The 20,178-nt window shown below is 40.9% G+C and overlaps 1 protein-coding gene across 3 annotated transcripts in view; it reads left to right on the top strand.

Annotated features, from left to right (window-relative positions):
• ephx1 (epoxide hydrolase 1, microsomal (xenobiotic)) overlaps positions 1-20,178 on the top strand; it is a 53,627-nt gene that overhangs the window by 27,060 nt on the left and 6,389 nt on the right. For all 3 annotated transcript variants that reach the window (XM_028439403.1, XM_028439404.1, XM_028439402.1), the window contains 4 exons: positions 1,204-1,333; positions 2,751-2,965; positions 5,748-5,856; positions 15,245-15,367. In XM_028439403.1, coding sequence (XP_028295204.1) covers positions 1,204-1,333; positions 2,751-2,965; positions 5,748-5,856; positions 15,245-15,367 — 577 coding nt within the window. The remainder of the gene's footprint in view (positions 1-1,203; positions 1,334-2,750; positions 2,966-5,747; positions 5,857-15,244; positions 15,368-20,178) is intronic.

Raw genomic sequence — 20,178 nt, 5'->3', positions numbered from 1 at the left:
ACCGGAAAGCGCAGCTCTGGGGAGCACCACAGAGTGAGTCAAATGTGACAGGTTCTGTATCAACATACACGGCAGCACTGATCACGGCTGGCTCAGTTGTTCAGACTCAAAGCAGGGAAAGCAGAGGCTTCTTTGGAGCTTGCAAGGATGTTAAGTTAAAGTCTAATAAACAAACACTATGATCTTACAAAGAAAACATAAAGACATTTTGTGAAAGCTGGACATTGAAATGGGGAACAGATGAACCCGCATCTGAAAAACCAAAGATTTGGTTTTTGCGCTGCGTCTTTTAAACCAAAATTATGTCATCATTCCGGGAGGAATGCATGCAGTTGTTAATGTTGCCATTAGTTGTACGTTTTTACGGCAGCCAATCAGGTGGATTTGGATGCTTGTGGCCTGTGTGGGTGTGTTTGGTGCTTCCTAAAAGCTTCTTTGGAGAATTAAGAAGTTAAAATAACTCAGAGCACAAACAGATTATAAAAGTCAAATCAAGATAGGTGCAGAAATCATATTTTTCTGGTCAGTTTGACATGAAAAATGACGGGTACCTAAAATATTACTTATAGATAATCGCTATGATCACCTTTAAATCACTCCTTTTTAATCTTACAATTCTGGTTTTCTAGGTAAATAGTTATGGATTAAAAGTGCAGGAGAGAACTATGAACTTTGCATTGAAACCTGTGTTCAACAGTTTGAAGTATCTTTCATTGTAAATTTGTCTGAGTTTACAGGAGGGCCCTGTGTCCTGTGAGGGGTTCTTGAAGACAGTATGAGAATCTCCCGTGATGTAAATCCAATTGTTGATTCAAACGGTTTGCTATCCTTTGATATGAAAAGATGGTAGCTGGCAGTTTTGAGGGATGTCTCTGTAGTAAAATAATAATGTACATCAACGTAAAGGGCTTTGAGTGTTCATGAAAAGCACAATATAAAATCCAATGCATTATTATTATCATATTATTAATAGTTTTTATCTACACAAACTCTTATATTTAGTAATTGTAAATTAAGGTGCAAATCTATCAAATCTCTCTCCTTGTTTTTTTTTTTTTTTTTTTTTATTATACCTGTTATTCTTTGTTTTCTTTTAAATGTCTATTTTTACCAGTACAAGCATAAATGTGTTTGCTAATTGTTGGTGGAAATACTCCAATTTTTTTTAATACTGCAATTGTAACGGTCAAAATCTTTCAACAGGTTTTGATTCCGTTTGTGCTGCCAGAATCTTTCACAAGCTGATGAAGCGCCTGGGCTTCCAGCAGTTCTACGCTCATGGAGGAGACTGGGGCTGGCTGGTCACCACCAACATGGCTCAGTTGGAACCAAAGTATAAGAATTTCCCACTAAAGTTATTTAAATCAGGGCTCCTCTACTGGCTGTGTGCATGTGCATGTGACTGTGTGTGCATTAACCTGGAAAAAAATCCAAGGTTAAATACAGCCACTGTTTATTGCTGCTAAGTTCTGTCCATACATCTATATTTTCCCCAAAGCATAATGCTTCTGTCTGTTACGCTCATATAAAGAATTTAGTTCCACTTTTTGATATTTTTGATTGCTTTAAATTGATCGTAACGACTACACTGAAGTGCTTTTACTGTTGTAAAGTACTTCTCTGTGGCAGTACTTGTTTTATAATAACAATATTTTTATTTGAATGTTGAGATATATTTGCTGCTGACGGGGATCCAGTACAAAAGCCTGTTCAGGACCAATTCTTAATGATACTATGACCTTTACCAATGGTTCCCATCCCAGAAGGGAGTGGCTTATCTTTAACACATACAGTAACTGTTATTTTCTCAGATTTATTTGATTTTTTGATAAAAATGAATTAGTGTTGTTGTGTAATTTGTTAATGAGTTATACATGGCCAAACAACAATAGACAATGCAGGAAATTATTTAATTGTGGGGTTGGGGTCGGTGGGTCCTTGGCTCTTTGGGGCTTTATTTGGTGTGTATGTGGGGGCAGTGGCGGCCTCTCGGCCTGGGGTCTCCGGGGCGTCTGAGGAGGAGTGCTTGGTCGTGTGTGGGGGGGGCTGGCTACACCTTCGAGCCCAGGGTGGCGCCTGGGTTCGCAGAAGTGGTTCTTGCACAAACATTGAAACAGTCGACTCTTCCCCTCCCCTTCCATTTTCCTACCCTGACTCCCTCTTCCATGTTCCCTTCCCCCTCACGTAGGTGTAACACCGCCCTCTCTTCTTTTATTCTCCCTTTAATAAAATGATTTTTACCCTTCCTTAGGGAGGGCTGGTGATGGTCACAATTATGCAATAAAATAATAAAACTCAGTAATCCTAGTGTATGAATAGTTCTGGACATGGCATTTTAAGTCAATATACCCGAAAAAAATAATTTCTTGAATTGTGTTGTTATTCATTCACTTGTTGGTCACATACGTTTATCATATAAACATGTCATACCTGTTGACTTTTATCAAGTCGTATTCTCCTTCTGTATTTTAATACCTTTTACATTTTCGGTTGCCTTTTAAAATCTGGCCAGGGACACCGGATGAATACTAGCCTCTTTTGGCTAACACAGGCTTAATTACAGCATGTCTGACTATTAATGTGCATTGTCCATTTCAAAATAAAATAAATGAAAATGAAACAAACTCAACAAAATAGTTATTTCATCGTGATGATGAAACTTCACAAAATTTAACAAGGGTATAGAACATTTTGGCCAACCTGTACAGGATCCATCCCTTCTGTGATTAATTTTTTTTTTTTTTCTTTAGGATTGTGAAAGGCTTGCATGTGAACTTTGCACCACCTTCCAAGCCTGGGCTGTCTATGGTTTTGTCCCTCCTGCTTGGTAATCGATTTCCAAAATTGTTTGGCTTCAATGGGGTGGATATTCAACGTCTCTACCCTTGCATGGAGAAACAGGTGGTAGAACCTATAAAAGAGACTGGCTACATGCACATCCAGGCCACCAAGCCTGATACTGTGGGTAAGGCAATTATCATGTGTTGGAACAAACTTTGACTTTACATTCCTTAGATTTTACATTGTTTTATTAATTTATTTGTTTTACAAATCCTTTTTATATCATTAATAAATATCTAACTAAAAAGCAAGGAACGTCTGTGTGGATGTGTGCGTGTGTGTGTATGGAGCAATTATCTCCCAGACGCGGTGCGAGTTTGACCTGAAACTTGGGCAACGGGTTCCAAATACGCCAAGTGTGTGTATTTGTTATTTTGGAGTAATTTCGTAATTTCAAAATGTTTATTTTAATTTTATTTCACTTCTGGACGGCCCCGAAATGAAACCTATTCAGCTTTTGACCTCAGGGTGTGAGGGGGCTCTAGCGCACCATCTATATCTATTTCACTGCACAGCTCACTTCCGGTGCGTGCATGAGCTCCCGTGGATTTCCCTTTTCTCTTTTGAGGAAAAATACTTTTTTACTGTTCTTTATTTGGTGATGACATTTCACAACGTTTATTTTCATGTTAGTTTGACTGTTAGCTATTTAGACCGGACAGACCTCACCCTGAAGTTATTGACAGCAATCGATCACTGTCTACGTGTGTGTGTGTGCGCGTGTGTGTGTGTGTGTGTGTGTGAGGGAGACGGACCACCATTGAGTCCGGTTACAGTCTGTGTCACGACACCCGTCCATTGGGTGGTAGTGACTGTAGTGTTGAGTCAGATCAGTAAACGGTGCTACATAATGAAGCCTGCAGCTTCACTCACGACACACCTGCCTACACCTAACTACTGAAAATAGATAAGTTTAATGAAAGTTAGGCAGGCACACACACACTAAATGACAACAAAAAAATATGAAAATGACTCAAAATACACAAAACTAAATATTTATACAAAAATTACACAAAAGACAACACAGAAAAATACACTAAATGACAACAAAAACATGAAAATGGCTCAAAATACACTAAACTAACTACTTATATTCCCACATGAATTAATACTTCCGACGGGCACTGTACATTACAGAAAAAAATCACCAAACGAAAAAAATATAAAAATGAGTTAAAAAAAAACCCAACACATTTATCATGCGCATGGCTCATAGAATTAAACCAGGGAAATTGCACACACTATTTTACTTTGCACCTGCAAATATACCCCTTTATAGTACTTCCGACGGGCACTGTAGTCGACTTAAAAAAAATATATATTTACAGAAAAATACACAAAATTACTCCTGATTCACACTACAATAGCAATAAAAACAATAATTATACAAAAATACATAACTCCAAAAAAACACATTACAAAAAAATGTAAATAAAAAAACAGCAAACATTTATGCACAAAAAGATACACAAATACACATGACTCCAAAAAACATACGTTACAGAAAAATACACCATACAAAAAAATATAAAAGTGATGATGAAGTCATGCACATGTCCCATAGAATTAAACCAGGAAAATTGCACCTACATTTTGCACCCGCAAATATACCCCTTATGCTCCCACATGAATACATACTTCCGACGGGCACTGTACTAGTTGTTAAAATGTAAAGATTTTTTTTCAAAGTATATCGTACAGGAATTGGAAGTAGACAAAGGACCAGGAGACACGCAAACTGTTGAAAATTCAGTAGAAATTGATTTTAAATGAGCTTGGGCCTCATTTATAAAATATTGAGTAGAAAAAAGTGAACGTACGTCAAAAATCTGAAAATGCACTACTCCAAAAATAATTCAGGTTTATGAAACCTGGCGTAGCTCACGTGCATACACAGTTGGCGCAGGTGAATTCACTTCATTTCATCCTCGACATGCCCACATTCTAAAAATAAATGGTCAATGCAAAGGAGCTCATGAATTTTTTTTTTGCATCAAAACAAGCCTGCTGACCAATGGGATTCTATGTTCTCGTTCGTGGCAGAAGTGACGAGGATAAGGAATTTCAGAGTAGCGTGTAGAAAAAAAGAGAATTTATTTTGTGGTTATTTACAGCATTTGTCAATGTTGTAAACGGTGTAAAATGTGACATCTGAGATATGCCTTCATAGTGTTTTTGCTACAGGACTGCGTCACAAATTCACAGCTGAAATTTTCATAATTTCGGGAAGTTGTAGGTCTGCCACAGAGCGCGCACATGCGTGGGCACAGCTTATTTCTTCCCCAGGTTGGTAAATAGCACAGTGCAGCCAACAGCTTTCCACTGCAGTCTATTACAGACACTGCAGTCTGTTGCAGAAGCGCACACACTGCTGTGCATCAAGATACATGGATCATGTGTTGTTGCCAAGTTTGTACGATTGTATTCACATTTTACAGTTCATGTACCAGTACGTGCATTAATTTTCACTCAGATATATTAATATAAACATTTAAATATATGCTCACTGTTCACATTTAAAACACAGCAGGGTTGAGTATGATTATGTGGAGCTATAACTATGTCAGCACATGTATGAGATGTATCGTTATTTTCACATGTCTCCAAAGTGTAAATGGATAAGAGTGACTGCCCTCTACGGGTTGAAATCTGTCTATTACAATCAAATTTTTACCATTGGACTCTGTGGTGAGTGGATTGGAGAGATAATTGTGAATAGAGAGGTATACTGAGTATTGATGAGTAGGTAGTTAGCATAGCATAGATAAATTTTTATTGTATAGACTGGACATGTCTTAACTGGTCCAGGAGCTCTGCCTATAATCAAGGCATTCTTGAATTTTATAAGCACATTGGACAAACCCTCTTTAGTTACTCTTTAAAGCTGAATATTTCACCTTTTTCAGGGAGAGCTTTGAATGACTCTCCAGTGGGTCTGGCTGCCTACATTTTGGAGAAGTTTTCCACTTGGACGTGCAATGACTTCAGGAACCTGGAGGATGGGGGACTAACCAGGTGACTATTCACAGACTTTAAATCAGATGTCTTCATCTGATTTGTCCTGCAGAGCTCCTGTCTCTCACCTCAGTCTAATGACTGTGACATCAAGCATGCACCACAGAAAACTTGAGAACATGCAATGAGTGCAGATTGGGAGGAGAAGATGCAAAGGCATTAATATGCAGCTTGCACATTCAAATTTATCAAACCCTAAATGTTTGAGGGGCCTGTTTTTGCACATAAATTTAGCACGTTCTTCAGGTATGTGGGGACTGTCAGTGACGACTGCAGCGACCGTTGCAAGAAGAGGCAGATGATTGAAAATAATTTAAATGAAGCTACAGTCTATATCAATGATGCAACATGATTTGAGCTAACAAGACCTTTAAGCTCCACCATCTCACATCAGGACTTTGTCTGATATAAAATAAACAAATCCACCTGAAGCAAAACAAATACTGATCTGTCCAACAAAAAGACAGAAACCTCTGTAATTAACAATACTTTAATTTGTATTTATTCTGTAATCCACATGAATCAATAACTGCTTCACATTTAAGTCTGCACTTCCGCAATCGTGTACTCTTCGTTCTTTGGTTTTCCGTTTTAAAACCAAATCAAAATAACAAACGGTGTGGTTATTTGTTTTACTGACTTAAAGGGGACATATCATGGTTTTTTTTTTTTTTTTGTTTTTTTTTCCAACTTTATTTATTGAATTTTTATCACACAGAACCCAACATACAGCCGTGGTTAAATACTGCGAGTCACATTTTCAAATAAACAGTTGTACGTCTACCACCCCACCCTCCTCCCCACCCAGGGCCAGATAACAGCAAACACACACACACACACACACACACACAATTAATTACAAAGATGAGGAGAAAAACAAAAATAAAATAAAAATAAATAAAATAAGTACAGCAGAGCAATTAAAGAGAAAAATTAGGTAGACAAGCTTATTACTCATCCTCCGGACCAAAAGGAATATCTAGAGAGTCGATATATTGCACAAAAGAATCCCATGTGTCATGAAATGTTTTTACAGAGCCATTGAGTGAACACCTCAGCTTCTCAAGCTTCAGGTTATACAGTACCTCTTTAACCCACCAGATATGTGAGGGGGGACGGGGGAGCCTCCAAAGAAGCAAAATTATTCTACGGGCCAGGAGAGTTGTAAATGCCAGGGCTCGTTTAGATGTTCTAGGTAGCTGCGCATTCGGAGAAATACCAAAAATTGCAGACAGAGAGTTTGGAGCGATAACGCAGCCATAGGCTCTACTCAGTGTTTCAAAGATATATGCCCAGAACGGTCCCAGTTTGGGACATGACCAGAACATGTGCACGTGATTTGCTGGGGACAGCTTACACCTGCCACAGGAATCGCTTACAGATGAATACATTTTGGACAGTCTAGCATTAGTGTAGTGGACCCTGAAAAAAACCTTACATTGTATAAGTCTGTGACGGGCACAAATGGAAGATCCGTGAATAAGAGACAGAGTGGAGTTCCATTGTTCTTCAGTCAGTCTTACATTAAGGCTTTCCTCCCATACATTCTTAATGGCCGTAAGGGATGACGAGGATGCTAACCAAATAGACTTGTACAGAACAGAGATGGATCCCTTAACCACAGGGTCTACACACAAAACAGTGTCTAATGAGGTTTCGGGAGGACGATTTGGGAAGTGTGGAAAAAGTTTTTTAACAACGTTCCTAACCTGAAAAAAAAAGGAAAAGATGATGTCTTGGGAGGCTAAATTTAGTGGAAAGCTGTTCAAATGAAGAAAACACATCGTCTGTATACAAATCTTTGACTGATTTTATCCCATTGCTAAACCAGACCCGGAACACTGGATCAGTTCTGGATGGTTCGAAGGCACAGTTCTTGTAGACAGAGGTCAAAGTCGAAGGGCCTGAGAGCCCAAGTTGTTTTCTGTACTGATTCCAAATCGTTAACGAGGTCAACACTACAGGGCAACCTACTAGGCGCGAGAGTGGAAGTGGGAGTTGTGAGCATAATAGCGAACGCAGTGAGAATGGAGACAGTTTCCTTTCCAACTGTACCCAACACGGCAGCAAATCCGGCTCCTCGCGCATCCAAATCAGAAGCTTCTGTATGTTAGCTGACCAATAATAAAACCTGAAAACTGGCAAGGCAAACCCACCTTTGTCCCTAGGGGACTGCAAAACTGATTTACGAATTCTGGGTGGTTTGCCGGCCCATAGGAACGTTGAAATCAGCTTGTCCAACTTGTCAAAAAAAGACTTGCTGAGAAACACGGGAAGGTGCTGAAACAGATATAAAAACCTCGGAAAAATCACCATCTTAACCAGACTTATCCAACCAATGAGTGAGAGGGGCAATGCCAACCAGCGGTCAAAGTCCCCCTCAGTTTTGTCGATCAGAGGACCGAAATTATTGCGATATAGGTCTGAAAGAAAATGAGAAATGTGGATACCCAAATATCGAAAGCCAGCAATTGAAAATTTAAATGGCGATATGGAAGTAGAGACCTTCTTGGCAGGATTGTTGATGAGGAACAACTCACTCTTTTGATAGTTAAGTTTGTAACCAGACACACTACCATAGTCATTTAGAATGTTAAAAATTGTAGGAAAAGAGGAGGCAGGGTCTGAGACGTAAAGAAGAAGATCGTCTGCGTACAACGAAACCTTATGCACTGTATCCGCACGCGTGATGCCTTTACAGTTAGCCTCTGAACGTAGCCAAAGGGCTAGGGGTTCTATCACCAAAACAAATAACAAAGGGGAAAGTGGGCAATCTTTCCTAGTGCCACGATGTAAAGAGAAATAACGAGATAGTGTATCACCCGTCCTAACAGACGCCCTTGGGGAAGAATAAAGAAGTTTGACCCAGTCAAGGAACGCTTCACCTAGCCCAAATCTGGACAGCACCCCAAACAAAAAGCCCCATTCGACCCTATCGAAGGCCTTCTCTGCGTCAAGTGAGACCACCACCTCCGGTACCAGGGAACTTTTAGAGCTAATGATGTTAAGAAGGCGTCTGGTATTGGATGACGAGTGCCGACCCGGCATAAAGCCAGTCTGGTCTGGTCCAATAATAGGTGGTAAAACGCACTGCAGACGAGAGGCAAGAATCTTTGAAAGAATTTTAAAGTCGACATTTAGAAGAGATATTGGCCTGTAACTGCCGCAAAGCAGGGGGTCCTTGTCCTTCTTGAGAAACAATGAGATAGTGGCCTCCGACAAGGTGCCTGGGAGACGGCCAAGGGCAAAGGCCTCATTATACATGTCTCTCAGAATGGGACAAAGTGAGGATGAAAAAGCCTTATAATATTCAACCGTGAAGCCATCGGGTCCAGGGGACTTGCCACTCTGGAGTGCACCAATTGCCCCCTGAACCTCCGCCAAGGTGACTGGGGCACCTAAAATCTCTGCTTTAACACTTTCAACATGAGGAAAGTCAATCCCGTCCAATACGGCATCGGGCGGAAGAGGAGCATCTGAAGTATAAAGAGCAGCATAAAACTCTGCGAAGGTTTTGTTTATCTCATTTGGATCTGTTATGGTTACCCCAGAGGTAGACTTAATCATTGGGATCAGTCTAGCAGAAGCCTCAGCCCTGGCCTGATGCGAAAGAAGCTTCCCTGCCTTATCACCAGATTCATAAAAGCGTTGTCTGGATTTCAGGAGCAGAGTTCTGACCTTTGTGTGGTAGAGGCCAGGTCAAAATCCATCTGTAGAGTAACACGTCTTTTGTAGAGAGAAGGATCAGGATTAATAGCATATTTAAAAAAAAAAAAAAAGGATTAATAGCATATAATTCGTCAACCTCCTTAAGATCCCTTAGAAGACCAGAAATGGTAGAAGTCTCCTCTTTTTTCCTACTAGAAACAAATGAGATGAGCTGACCTCTGATATAAGCTTTAGATGCTTCCCAGAGATTGCCCCTACTTATATCAGGTGAATCATTAACATCCATAAATAGAGAAATTTGGGACTGTATGAATTGTCTATAACATTCCTCTGCCAAGAGCACAGAATTGAACCTCCACACCCTAGGCAAACCAACTCGAGCAAGCAAGGCCAAATCAAGAGACGTTGGTGCATGATCAGATACTGCAATACTATGATAATCCACAGAGACAACCCTCGAGAGCAGCCGAACATCTAAAAGAAAAAAATCAATTCGCGAGTATGTGTGATGAACATGAGAAAGGAATGAGAAGCCTCTAACGCTTGGAAAATGTGTTCTCCAAGGATCAGTAAGGCCTGAGAGAGTGTGGACAGGGTCCTTGCTGACCGCGTGAGTGGAACTGTTTTGTTAGAAGAACGATCCAGCACCGGGTCGTGAACAAGGTTAAAGTCACCCCCCATAATTATATAATGGTTTTGAATATTTGGGAAAGCAGCAAAAATGTAGCTGTTGTCGCAATTAGGGCCGTACACACATACTAATAAAAGAGGTGTAACCTGAAGCATTCCAGAAATCATAACATATCTGCCATTGGAATCGGTAACAGAGTTATTCATCACAAATGGAATACCTTTTCTAATAAGTATAGCAACACCCCTTGCTTTACTATTAAACGTGGAGTGGTACACCGCCCCAACCCAGTTCCTCCTAAACCGCGTGACTTCTTTATCGAGCATGTGAGTTTCTTGAATAAAACATATGTCAACTCTAAGCTGATTCAAGTGCGCCATTACTCGCCCCAACTTTGTAGCAGTCCCCAGCCCCCACACATTCCACGATACAAACCTAAGAGCAGTGTGGGTAGAGGTCATACCTCAGCGATAGAATTTTGTTGATATGACACAGGTGGGCACAGCTGGGATTCTGAGCACATGAGGAATAAAACTGGCACCTGAAGATGAGAGCAAAGGTGACAAGTAATAAAATGCGTAAAGCAACATCCAAATAGAGAGGGACTGAGAGAAGAAAAAGAAAAGAAAAAAAAAAAAAAAAACCCCGGGGAAACCCAAGCATACACACATACATACCACACAACAAAGAACAAGAACTCAAACTCCCTTGGCCTAAAACACTCCCATGCGTCAAAGAAATAATGTGTCCATTGCACAAAGGTGTAAACAACACCAACAGTAGAACTTCCAGTTTGAATGAAAGAAAAGTCACAACTCCCCGATTGTAAGGCATTAGAATTATGGTAACTTCACCAAAAAAAAAAAAAAAAAAAAAAAAAAAAAAAAAAAAAAACCTTTGCCCCAATTAAAGATCCATCAACAATTGTAAATAGAATAGTGAGGACTGAAGAAAGAGAGGTCTTTCAATAACTTAAAAGGAACGTCGCTGTTTGTAGCCCCAGAAGTAGAAAAAAAAAAAAAATGCAAATAGCTACAGCATATTAAACGAGAAGGTAGATAGAAGCCAGCTGAGGAATGACAACTATGCTGTAAAAAGTCAAACTTTCCTCGAGTGAGTCACATTGCTAAAAATATAGCAGCCAGGTAGCATTGAGGCTAACAGTCGTAAGCTAAAGAAAAGGGCTAATATGCTCACGGTGACCAGGAAAAACAAGGTACAAGTCAATTGTCTACCGGTGGTCCCGCATCCTGTCGTTCTCTTGCGTTGGCAAAGTCCGTGGCTTCCTTCACGGATGGGAGAAATTTCCTCGTCCCGTCTTGGAGTACGATAGATAGCCTAGCTGGGTACCGCAGGGCAGGCTTGAGGCCTAACTCGTACAGCCGCTTCATGACGCCTCGGTACGGGGCGCGCTGCTGCAGAACCACGGGGGGGGTAGTCCTCCACAATATGGATAGGGACGTCTTTGTACTTCAGCTTGCCCCTCAGCCTGCGAGCTCCTTGCACCACACGTTCCCGAGCTTGGAAGTTATGGAAACAAACGAGAACAGGCCGGGGCCTGTCAGAGGGGCCTGGTTTAGCAGTGAGCGTGCGATGAGCCCTGTCCAGCTCTGGTGGTGATGACAAAATGTCGATGCCAAGCATATCAAAAAGCAGCTGTGAGAAGAAATCTGTCGGCTTGGTAGACCTCTCGATGTTTTCTGGGAGACCCAGTATCCGGACGTTGTTCCTCCGGCTTCGGCCTTCGAGGTCCATCACTGTGGCTTTTAGTTTAGCATTCTCGGCTACCAGCGCATTTAGCGTAGCCTGGGCACCCGTAAGATCTGCACTGGTGGCGTTAGCGAACAGCTCCAGGCTGGAAATACGCTGTTTGTGGTCATCGACGGTTGTTTGAACACTATCCAGCTTGGCCTCGTACCTCACGTAGGTGTCTTTAATCTCCGTCAGAAGTTCAGCTTTATGCTCCGCTAGCTTTGTTGTTAGCAATGCGGTAATTGTGCTAGTAATGCTAGCCAAGTCCTCTCGTTGTTCCTGATCTTCCCTCTTCCCCTTTCTCGACATTTCCAAAATAGTAGGCACAAATCACTCCAACAGGGGCAAAACTGAACGAAAATAAAGTCAAAGTTGGTGACTAACCATGTAGAAGTTATAAAAGTTCGGGAGCATACACAAACGTGACTACTCCATAGATGCAAACCCGGAAGTCCCCGACATATCATGGTTTTAAATCCTTCCTTTTTAGATATAAATCATACAGTTGTGGTCTATATAAAGCGGAACTGCACTGCTTGGGTCTGAATTCCTCATTATTATAGCTCCCCAGACCCCTTTTCTACCCCTTTTCTGTTGTGCTTCTAAGAGCAACTCGTTTTGCTGCGGTCTCTTTAAATGCAAATGAGACACTTCATACCCCGCCCCCTCTCCAGGTTCAACTCCACCCTGCTCGGCCATTTTTGTAGTTTGATAGAAGAGATATGGCTATGTAGCGGCGCAGAAAAAGTTTATTCACAAGTTATTTACACAATGTCAACAACGGAATACTTGTCCATCCAGCTTTACATGTTTGAGCCAGAGTCTGACCCGGCGGAGCGAGATGAAAATGAAGATGATGAACCTGCAGAACCCTAACAAGTGAGCTAACACAAGCACCGAGCTAACGCTAGCGCCAAGCTAACGTCACGAAATGCATTTTAATACAGTCTTTTCGGAGACAAAAACGGCAAAATGAAATGACTAATGAAAACTTTAGACTTAAATTAAACCACGTAGGCCATATCATCAAGGATCTAAAACGAGCACACAGCGCTAACATATGAAGACGGTGCAACTGCTAATGCTAACAAAACAATGACAGGGACGTCTTATCATCACACTTTTTAGCGTTATTTACAGCTTACCGGAGTGCTCTGTTCGTCGTCTCCAAAGATAGAAGGAATTGACCCCTCAATCAGACAAAGTCTTTCGGCAAATCCTTCTTTATACTGGCGGAGGTTGCTGAAGCATTCATCCTCGAAGTGCTGCGCGCACACAAAAATGACCTTACCCACAGATGTGGGTACATTTCTGTGAAAAATAAAACTTAACCAGGCACTTTGAAAAGGTTCTGATGCTGGGAGACGTTGTAATGAAGCGTGTGGGTTACTACGTCCAACAACCAAACATTTTGATTTCTCCTCTCGTAACTTCTGCATCCTGGAGCTTGGACTACAAAATAAAAGCGAGAAATAAAAATGACGGATTGCTCGAAGTGTTGGGCCTGGAGTCAATGTCCTAATTTGGCAGTTCCGCTGACATTATTGTTCAAAAAACGGAACAGAGAATCGAACAATCGAAACAGATTGAAAAATATGACCAAAACAGAATATAAAGATATCAACGGAGCCCCTGAAGAGATTAATTTGAACTTTTCTGTGCTTCTAAACAATCTAAATATACATCAAAATGCATTTGTGCAAAAGTGGATTTAGCATGATATGTTTCCTTTAAAACCTAAACAGAAATACAGAAATATCAAAATCAGATATGCAGCATTTTATATATAAATCTTGTACTGTTTGTGAAATATTTGGATATTTACAGGGAAATTAGAGTGAGAACAGAAGTCTGCAGCACCTCGGTTCCCTCCACAGGTCCTGGACAGAGTCTGCACACACAATAGGCCTGTTTGGGTTTTATTTCAGCAGTTTTCTGGTCCTGCTCCTGTTTTCATGCAGTCTGCGAATGTTTTAGCTCGTAAAAAGCTGCTCACGTTTATGTTTTGTTTTGTGGTGTTACAGTCCAAATAATATCCAAATAAACAGGTGACTGACTATTGACTCTGAGGCTGGTGTGAGGAACAATAGATGTTCGAATTTCTACGAATTGACACTTTTGCAAAAACAATTACACAGCTTTTTTGAGGACAGTTTTAATACCGCTAGCTACTACTACTACAAGAAACGAGGAGCATTAGGAGATTAATTACACCACCTCTGGTTCTTTTAATCACATATTGTAATGCTTTTTGTAACATCCATTTTTTGTTTTGATTTATTTATGTATTAGTAATGATTCAATTCACCAGTTCATCAGTAATGTGACTTATGTATTGCTCCTTTTTTGTCCAAGAGTAAGAGTCCCCACCTGTGGGTCTGTGGGCCCCCTCTGTGTATTGAGCACGACCAGTAATTTGTTTCCATGCACAGCTACAAGTGTTGGGTAGGCATGACGTTGCAAATCGAAACCACCAATGTCAACACCAATGACAATTCCATATGTTTCTGTTGGCAAGTGTTAATCTAACAAAATCACTGAGACACATCCACAAAGTCAATCCTTCCTTTTGTACCATTCACTGTGGAAAGTATGAAACATTTTCTGACCTTACCTTTGCTGAAGGTCTGGTCGCTCAGGTGTTTGTCTCCCATCTTTTAAAAGCTGTCGTCGTTCCTCAAAAGAAAGTTTCTTTATCGTCTCTAGCGCTGTCATCCCACCTGTAGTGTTATCTCGCCCACTAGCTTGAGAACATAGCAGTGGCCCCGCTTTATCAATTCACTAATGCACTCTGAACGTAAGTATAGCATTTAGCATAGTGCGGTTACGTCCAAAGGCAGAATAGAGAGCTGCCTTTTTACGTAAATGGTTTTCATCTTGGGGAACTGACAGCGGATGCTCAAACGCATAAAAACACGCAATGGGAACAGAGGCAGAGCAGCAATGTGCTTTTAGGAGAGAGTGTGGCCTTCTGCGTTACAACGGAGTGAGACTGTGCAGCGTCTCTGCCATACCAGGAAATAGCGATGTTTAGTCATTTGGGCTATGAAAAGCACAAAATGCTGACATTTTCAAACTCATAGGTAATGGAAAAATAAATAGATTATAATTATATTATAATCAAAACAAATAATGAAAATATCACTTCACCCTTGGGAAGGCACTGCCTACCTTGCCTACCCGGACTGCTCGTCACTGATCTAAAGTTGTGCAAATATTATATTGGGGTGAGGAATCAGGTGAACACAGAAGGGTAAACAGACAGGCTTTTTTGCATTTGTGAATTAATTGGCTCACATTACTTTGATTATGACATGCCTGTCTCATGCTTTGTAGGAAGTTTTCTTTAGATGATTTGCTCACTAATGTGATGATCTACTGGACGTCTGGCTGTATCACCTCCTCCATGAGATTCTACAAGGAAAACTTTGCTAAAGGTCTCTACCAACCTCACTCAAAGTAAGTGTAATTGCTCTGTTATTCATCGTCTTTGTTGCGTCATCAATCCTCTGTTAAACTTGAATTATTGGACTGAAATTCACCAGCAAAATATCTCAAACTTTCAAAATTGCATTTCCCTAACGATAATCACAATCATTCCAGGCTCTGAGGTGACAAAGCAGCCCCTAATTTTGATGCCACCTCCACCATAATTTTTTTTTTTTTTTTTTTTACCTGCACACAGATCCCTTTTAGAACAGATTCACTTTGGTTTAGCAGTAATGCTGTGAAACACCAGGTTCTCTTTTACAAACTTAAAAAATACAGCAACAAAAAGTATCTCACTGTGGACTGATGGACACCAAGGCCTTCACAGAGAGTTCTATTTCATAATATTTCAAGAGATGTCTCACTATGGGATGCATTCCTATCGGCAGCCCTCAGAAGCATTTTCTCAATCGGCCAATCCTGATTGGCTGGTGAAACATGTCCATTCGTCAGGGACACTCCCACCTCCTATAAAAGGAGGAAGCAGACAGACACGCTCCATTCAAACACCTCTTCTTTCTCTCAGCATATCTCGCATTTTTTATCAGCTCAACTTTCTTCAGATGAATCTTCGGTTTCCAGTCGACGGACACTGATAAGTTTAGACACATGTGCCTGGACCACACCAATTCAAGAAGAAGCCAGCGCTTACCTTGCTCTGCTCGGTTAAGTGCTGTCCTGTTCATCACCGCGAGGTATTGAACCTCCATGCCTCAGCTCTGGCTTACAGCTCTCTCCCAGCGCTGACGCTCTGGCGCACACAGTGGCCTTCCTCGCGGCTCTCTCACTCCGGTGACTGCCCCACTCCACGCTCTGCACCGCGCCAAGGTCCGGAGCTCCCAGTCATCAGTACACCAGCTGTAGTCTCAGGCCGAGCCCTGCCCTCGACGCCTCCGGGTTTCTGGGCACGTTGGTCATCCTTTCGGGCGCTCACGCCAGTGAACAGCTCAGCTCCAAGCGCCATACCATGGTATCTGAGCTTTTGGATGCTAGCACGCCAGCTGTTGTCTCAAGCCAAATGCTGTCCTCGACGTCTTTCGACACTCCAGCACACGTTGGCCTGCCTCCCTTCATGCACCTGTTAGCCGCCACGTAGTTGCTCAGGCTAACCACCTATTCTCCTTGCCTGCGTCAGCGCAGTGATGGAGGCCAAGGATCCTTTCACCAAGGGGACGGGATGCTCTGAGACTCGCCTCTGTAAATGCGGAAGCAAAATCTCCAGCAAAAGTGGAGGACAGTTTTTCAGTGACTAGAAACCATAACTGTTGAACTGGCGAACAAAGCCATACGGCATATAAATATGAATCAGCTGTTCCCTGGGTGCACTGAGGGCAGATGTCTGTTACGAAGAAGCCCATTTTATACATTTTCTGTTGGGTAATGTGGGATCTGTGGAGGACCTTGTATTGAATTAGCTGAAGATTTGTATTTTTAGTAATCTTAAAAGTATTACAACAAATTTTGTCTGTTACTTGTAAGTACTGAAGAAGGTTACTTTTGTTTATATTGAATGTTTGGGTTAGATTGTTATATGTCCTGAGCTTATCATTTTCGAAGAGGTCTTGGAGATGAATAATTCCGCTCTCTTCCCATGTTTTTAGATACAGCGGCGTTTTTTTGTTTCTAAAGTCGGGGTTGTGCCAGATTGGAGACAACATGCTAGTTTTTAATTGAACATTTGTAATGTAAAGGGCTTTCCACCACGCAGTCAGGGTGGAGGCAATCAGTGGGTTTTTAAAGCAGTTATGATGTTTGAGGGTCGCAGTGATAAAAGGGAGATCAGCGAGTTTAATATGTTTGCAGTCTAGCTGTTCTATTTCTAGCCAGGTGTTGTGGTATTCTTTTGGTTTTAGCCATTCTATTAAATATAGAATTTGGTTTGCTAAGTAATAATGCGTGAAATTAGGGGCTTTTTATTTTTTTGATGGGTTGAAAGGCTTATTTTTGTTTTTTTATTCCTAGCATAGAATTTTGTAATTGCAGAATCTAATCTTTTGAACCATTGCATTGGTGGTTTCAGCGGGATCATAGAGAACAGATTTTCATTTTAACTGAGGCTATTCTGCCAAGGAGTGAGATGGGGAGATTGCTCCATCTCCACAGATCTTCTGTGACTTTATCCAACAGCGGATCTAGATTCAGTTTAATTAATTCATTTAGGTTTGGTGATATACTTAAGCCTAGATATTTAATTGTATTTGTGGAGGAGGGGTATTTTGGGTTTTGGGTTGCTGGGTTCCATGATTTTTTGTTAATGGAAGGATTGATGATTTTGACCAGTTAATGGAATAGTCTGATTATTTAGAGAAACTGTTTATTAGTTTAAATACTTCTTCTAATGAGGATTGGGGTTCTTCCAAATAGAGTAAAATATGATCTGCATAAAGATTAATTTTGTGTTCTGAAATGGATTGGAGTGTATTCAATTAATAACAGAATTCTGACGAACAGCTGCTGCGAGAGGTTCAACAAATATTGCAAAAAGCAAGGGTGAGAGTGGGCAACCTTGTCTGGTTCCCCTCTGTAGTGTGAAGCTTTAGGATGTTATTTTGTTAGTGGTTACTGAGGCCTTAGGTTTAGAGTATAGGGTGGAGATCCATTGTATGAATGATTCTCCAAAGCCAAAGTTGCCAAGGACAGCAAGGAGGAATGACCAGTTGACTCTATCGAATGCTTTTTCTGCGTCAAGTGACAAGATTATTGTTCTGTACTATGTTGATCAAATTAAACAGTCTTCTAACATTGTCTGTGGAGTGTCTATTTTTAATAAATTTTTAATAAATGGTCTTGGTATATAATTGACTGTACTACTTTCTCTAACCTAGAAGTGAGTGCTTTGGAAATAATTTTTTTGTCTGTGTTAATAAGTGAGATGGGACGGTAGCTTGAGGATAACATGGGGTTTTTGTCTGGTTTAAGTAATAAGTTAATGTTTGCTGTATTCATATGGCCTCCTACATAACCTTCATTTTTAATCTCTGTTACTACTCTGAAAAAAAGCGGAGCCAGCATTGACCAGAAGTGTTTTGGGAATTCAGCAGGGAACCCATCTGGACCGGGTGCTTTGCCTGTATACATGCTATCCAAAGCATTTTGTAGTTCTTGTAAGGTTAATGGTGAGTCTAAGGTGGTTTTCTGATCTATGGTGAGCTGTGGTAGGTTTGTTATTGAGGAAGGTTTTAATACCTTCAGCGTCAGGTTTTAAGTTTGATGAGTATAGGTTTTGATAATAATAATGAAAATTTTTGTTAATGTCCTGAGTAAGTTTAAAGTTTGACCTGAATTATCAGAAATTGCCACTATGAAATAGTTTTCTTTGTTGTATTTAAGCTGATTTGCTAAATATTTGCCTGATTTATTATTGCAGTCAAAGTTTTTGTACCGCAATTGCTGCAAAATAAAATCAGTTTTTTTTAGATAAAATGATGTCCAGATTAAGTTTTGTATTTTGGAGTTTTTTCCATAAAAGTTCAGACGGGTTAGCTGCGTATTCTTTCGTAAGCTTCTTAATTTTTTCTTCAATCATTTTTTCTGCTATCTGTTCCTGTTTTTTCTTATAAGAAGAGTATGATATAATCTTTCCTCTGATGACAGCCTTGCCGGTTTCCCAGAGTAAGGACGGTGACACTTCCAGAGAATCGTTTGTTAACAGAAAGTCCTCCCATTCTTTTCTTATCATTTTACCAAATTCACTGATTATAGGATGTATTTTAGAGGAAATCTTATGTGCGATGGAATTATTTGAGAGAAAAAAATCAATTCGGGAGAAGGATTTATGCACAGGGGAGAAGGTGTATTCTTTTTTAGTTGGGTTGTTCAGTCTCCATACTTCTCCTATTTCAAGATCATCCATGTAATTCATTAATACTTTAGCAGATCGAGACGGTTTTGTATTTGGGCACTTACTGGATCTGTCTAATGATGTGTTGAGTGCCAGATTGAAGTCACCTCCGATGATTAAAGATGAGTCTGCAGATAGGTCCGATAACGCCGAAAAAACTCTGTGGAAGAATTCAGGGTCGTCATTGTTGGGGGCGTAGAGGTTTAGAATTGTGAAAGGATAATTTTGAAGCTCAACCCGGCCTTTGTGCCAAAGGTGGTGGGCTCATGTTCTCCCATTGACCTTTTTTGCCTTTTTTGCCTCACAAGATGGGCAGCGGCTTCTTGTGTTGTGTCCAGTTTGTGCGGTGCGCACTTATATGGACATGACAAGGAGCCTCAGGAGGAGCGATCAGCTGTTCATCTCCTGGGCTAACCCCTGTAAGGGAAGCCTGTTACTAAGCAACGCCTGTCACACTGGATTGTCGAGGCTATTGTTTTGACTCATACGAGTCAAGGTCTGCGTCCGCCTGAGGGTCTGCGTGCACACTTGTGGCCATACCAGCCTGTCATTGCCAGATCTCGTTAAATCTCAGAAGGTCTGGACCTGGTTAGTAGTTGGATAGGAGACCACTGAGAATTCTACGTGCCACAGTGGGGTGGCAGTCGCCCCAGTGGTATCTGTCATTGTGTCCTTGGGCAAGACACTTCACCCACATTGCCTAGTATGAATGTAGTGTGTGAGTGTAGGTGGTGGTCAGTCTGCCTGTGGTTACAATAGTAGCTCACCACCACGAAGTGTGGAGTGAAAGAATGATCACTTTTTTTTTTTCTTCCCTTGTCTGCACATGCTGTCAAAGGTCAACACTACAAGAAGTGCAATCATTATGAGACAGCAACGCATGTTTTGTTATTGCAATAAAATAAATTGATTTATTTTATTGCTTAATTGTGACCATCAC

Source organism: Gouania willdenowi, chromosome 24 (genome assembly GCF_900634775.1).
Source record: "Gouania willdenowi chromosome 24, fGouWil2.1, whole genome shotgun sequence".
Taxonomy (NCBI): domain Eukaryota; kingdom Metazoa; phylum Chordata; class Actinopteri; order Blenniiformes; family Gobiesocidae; genus Gouania; species Gouania willdenowi.
This window is presented reverse-complemented; position numbering and strand designations above follow the sequence as displayed.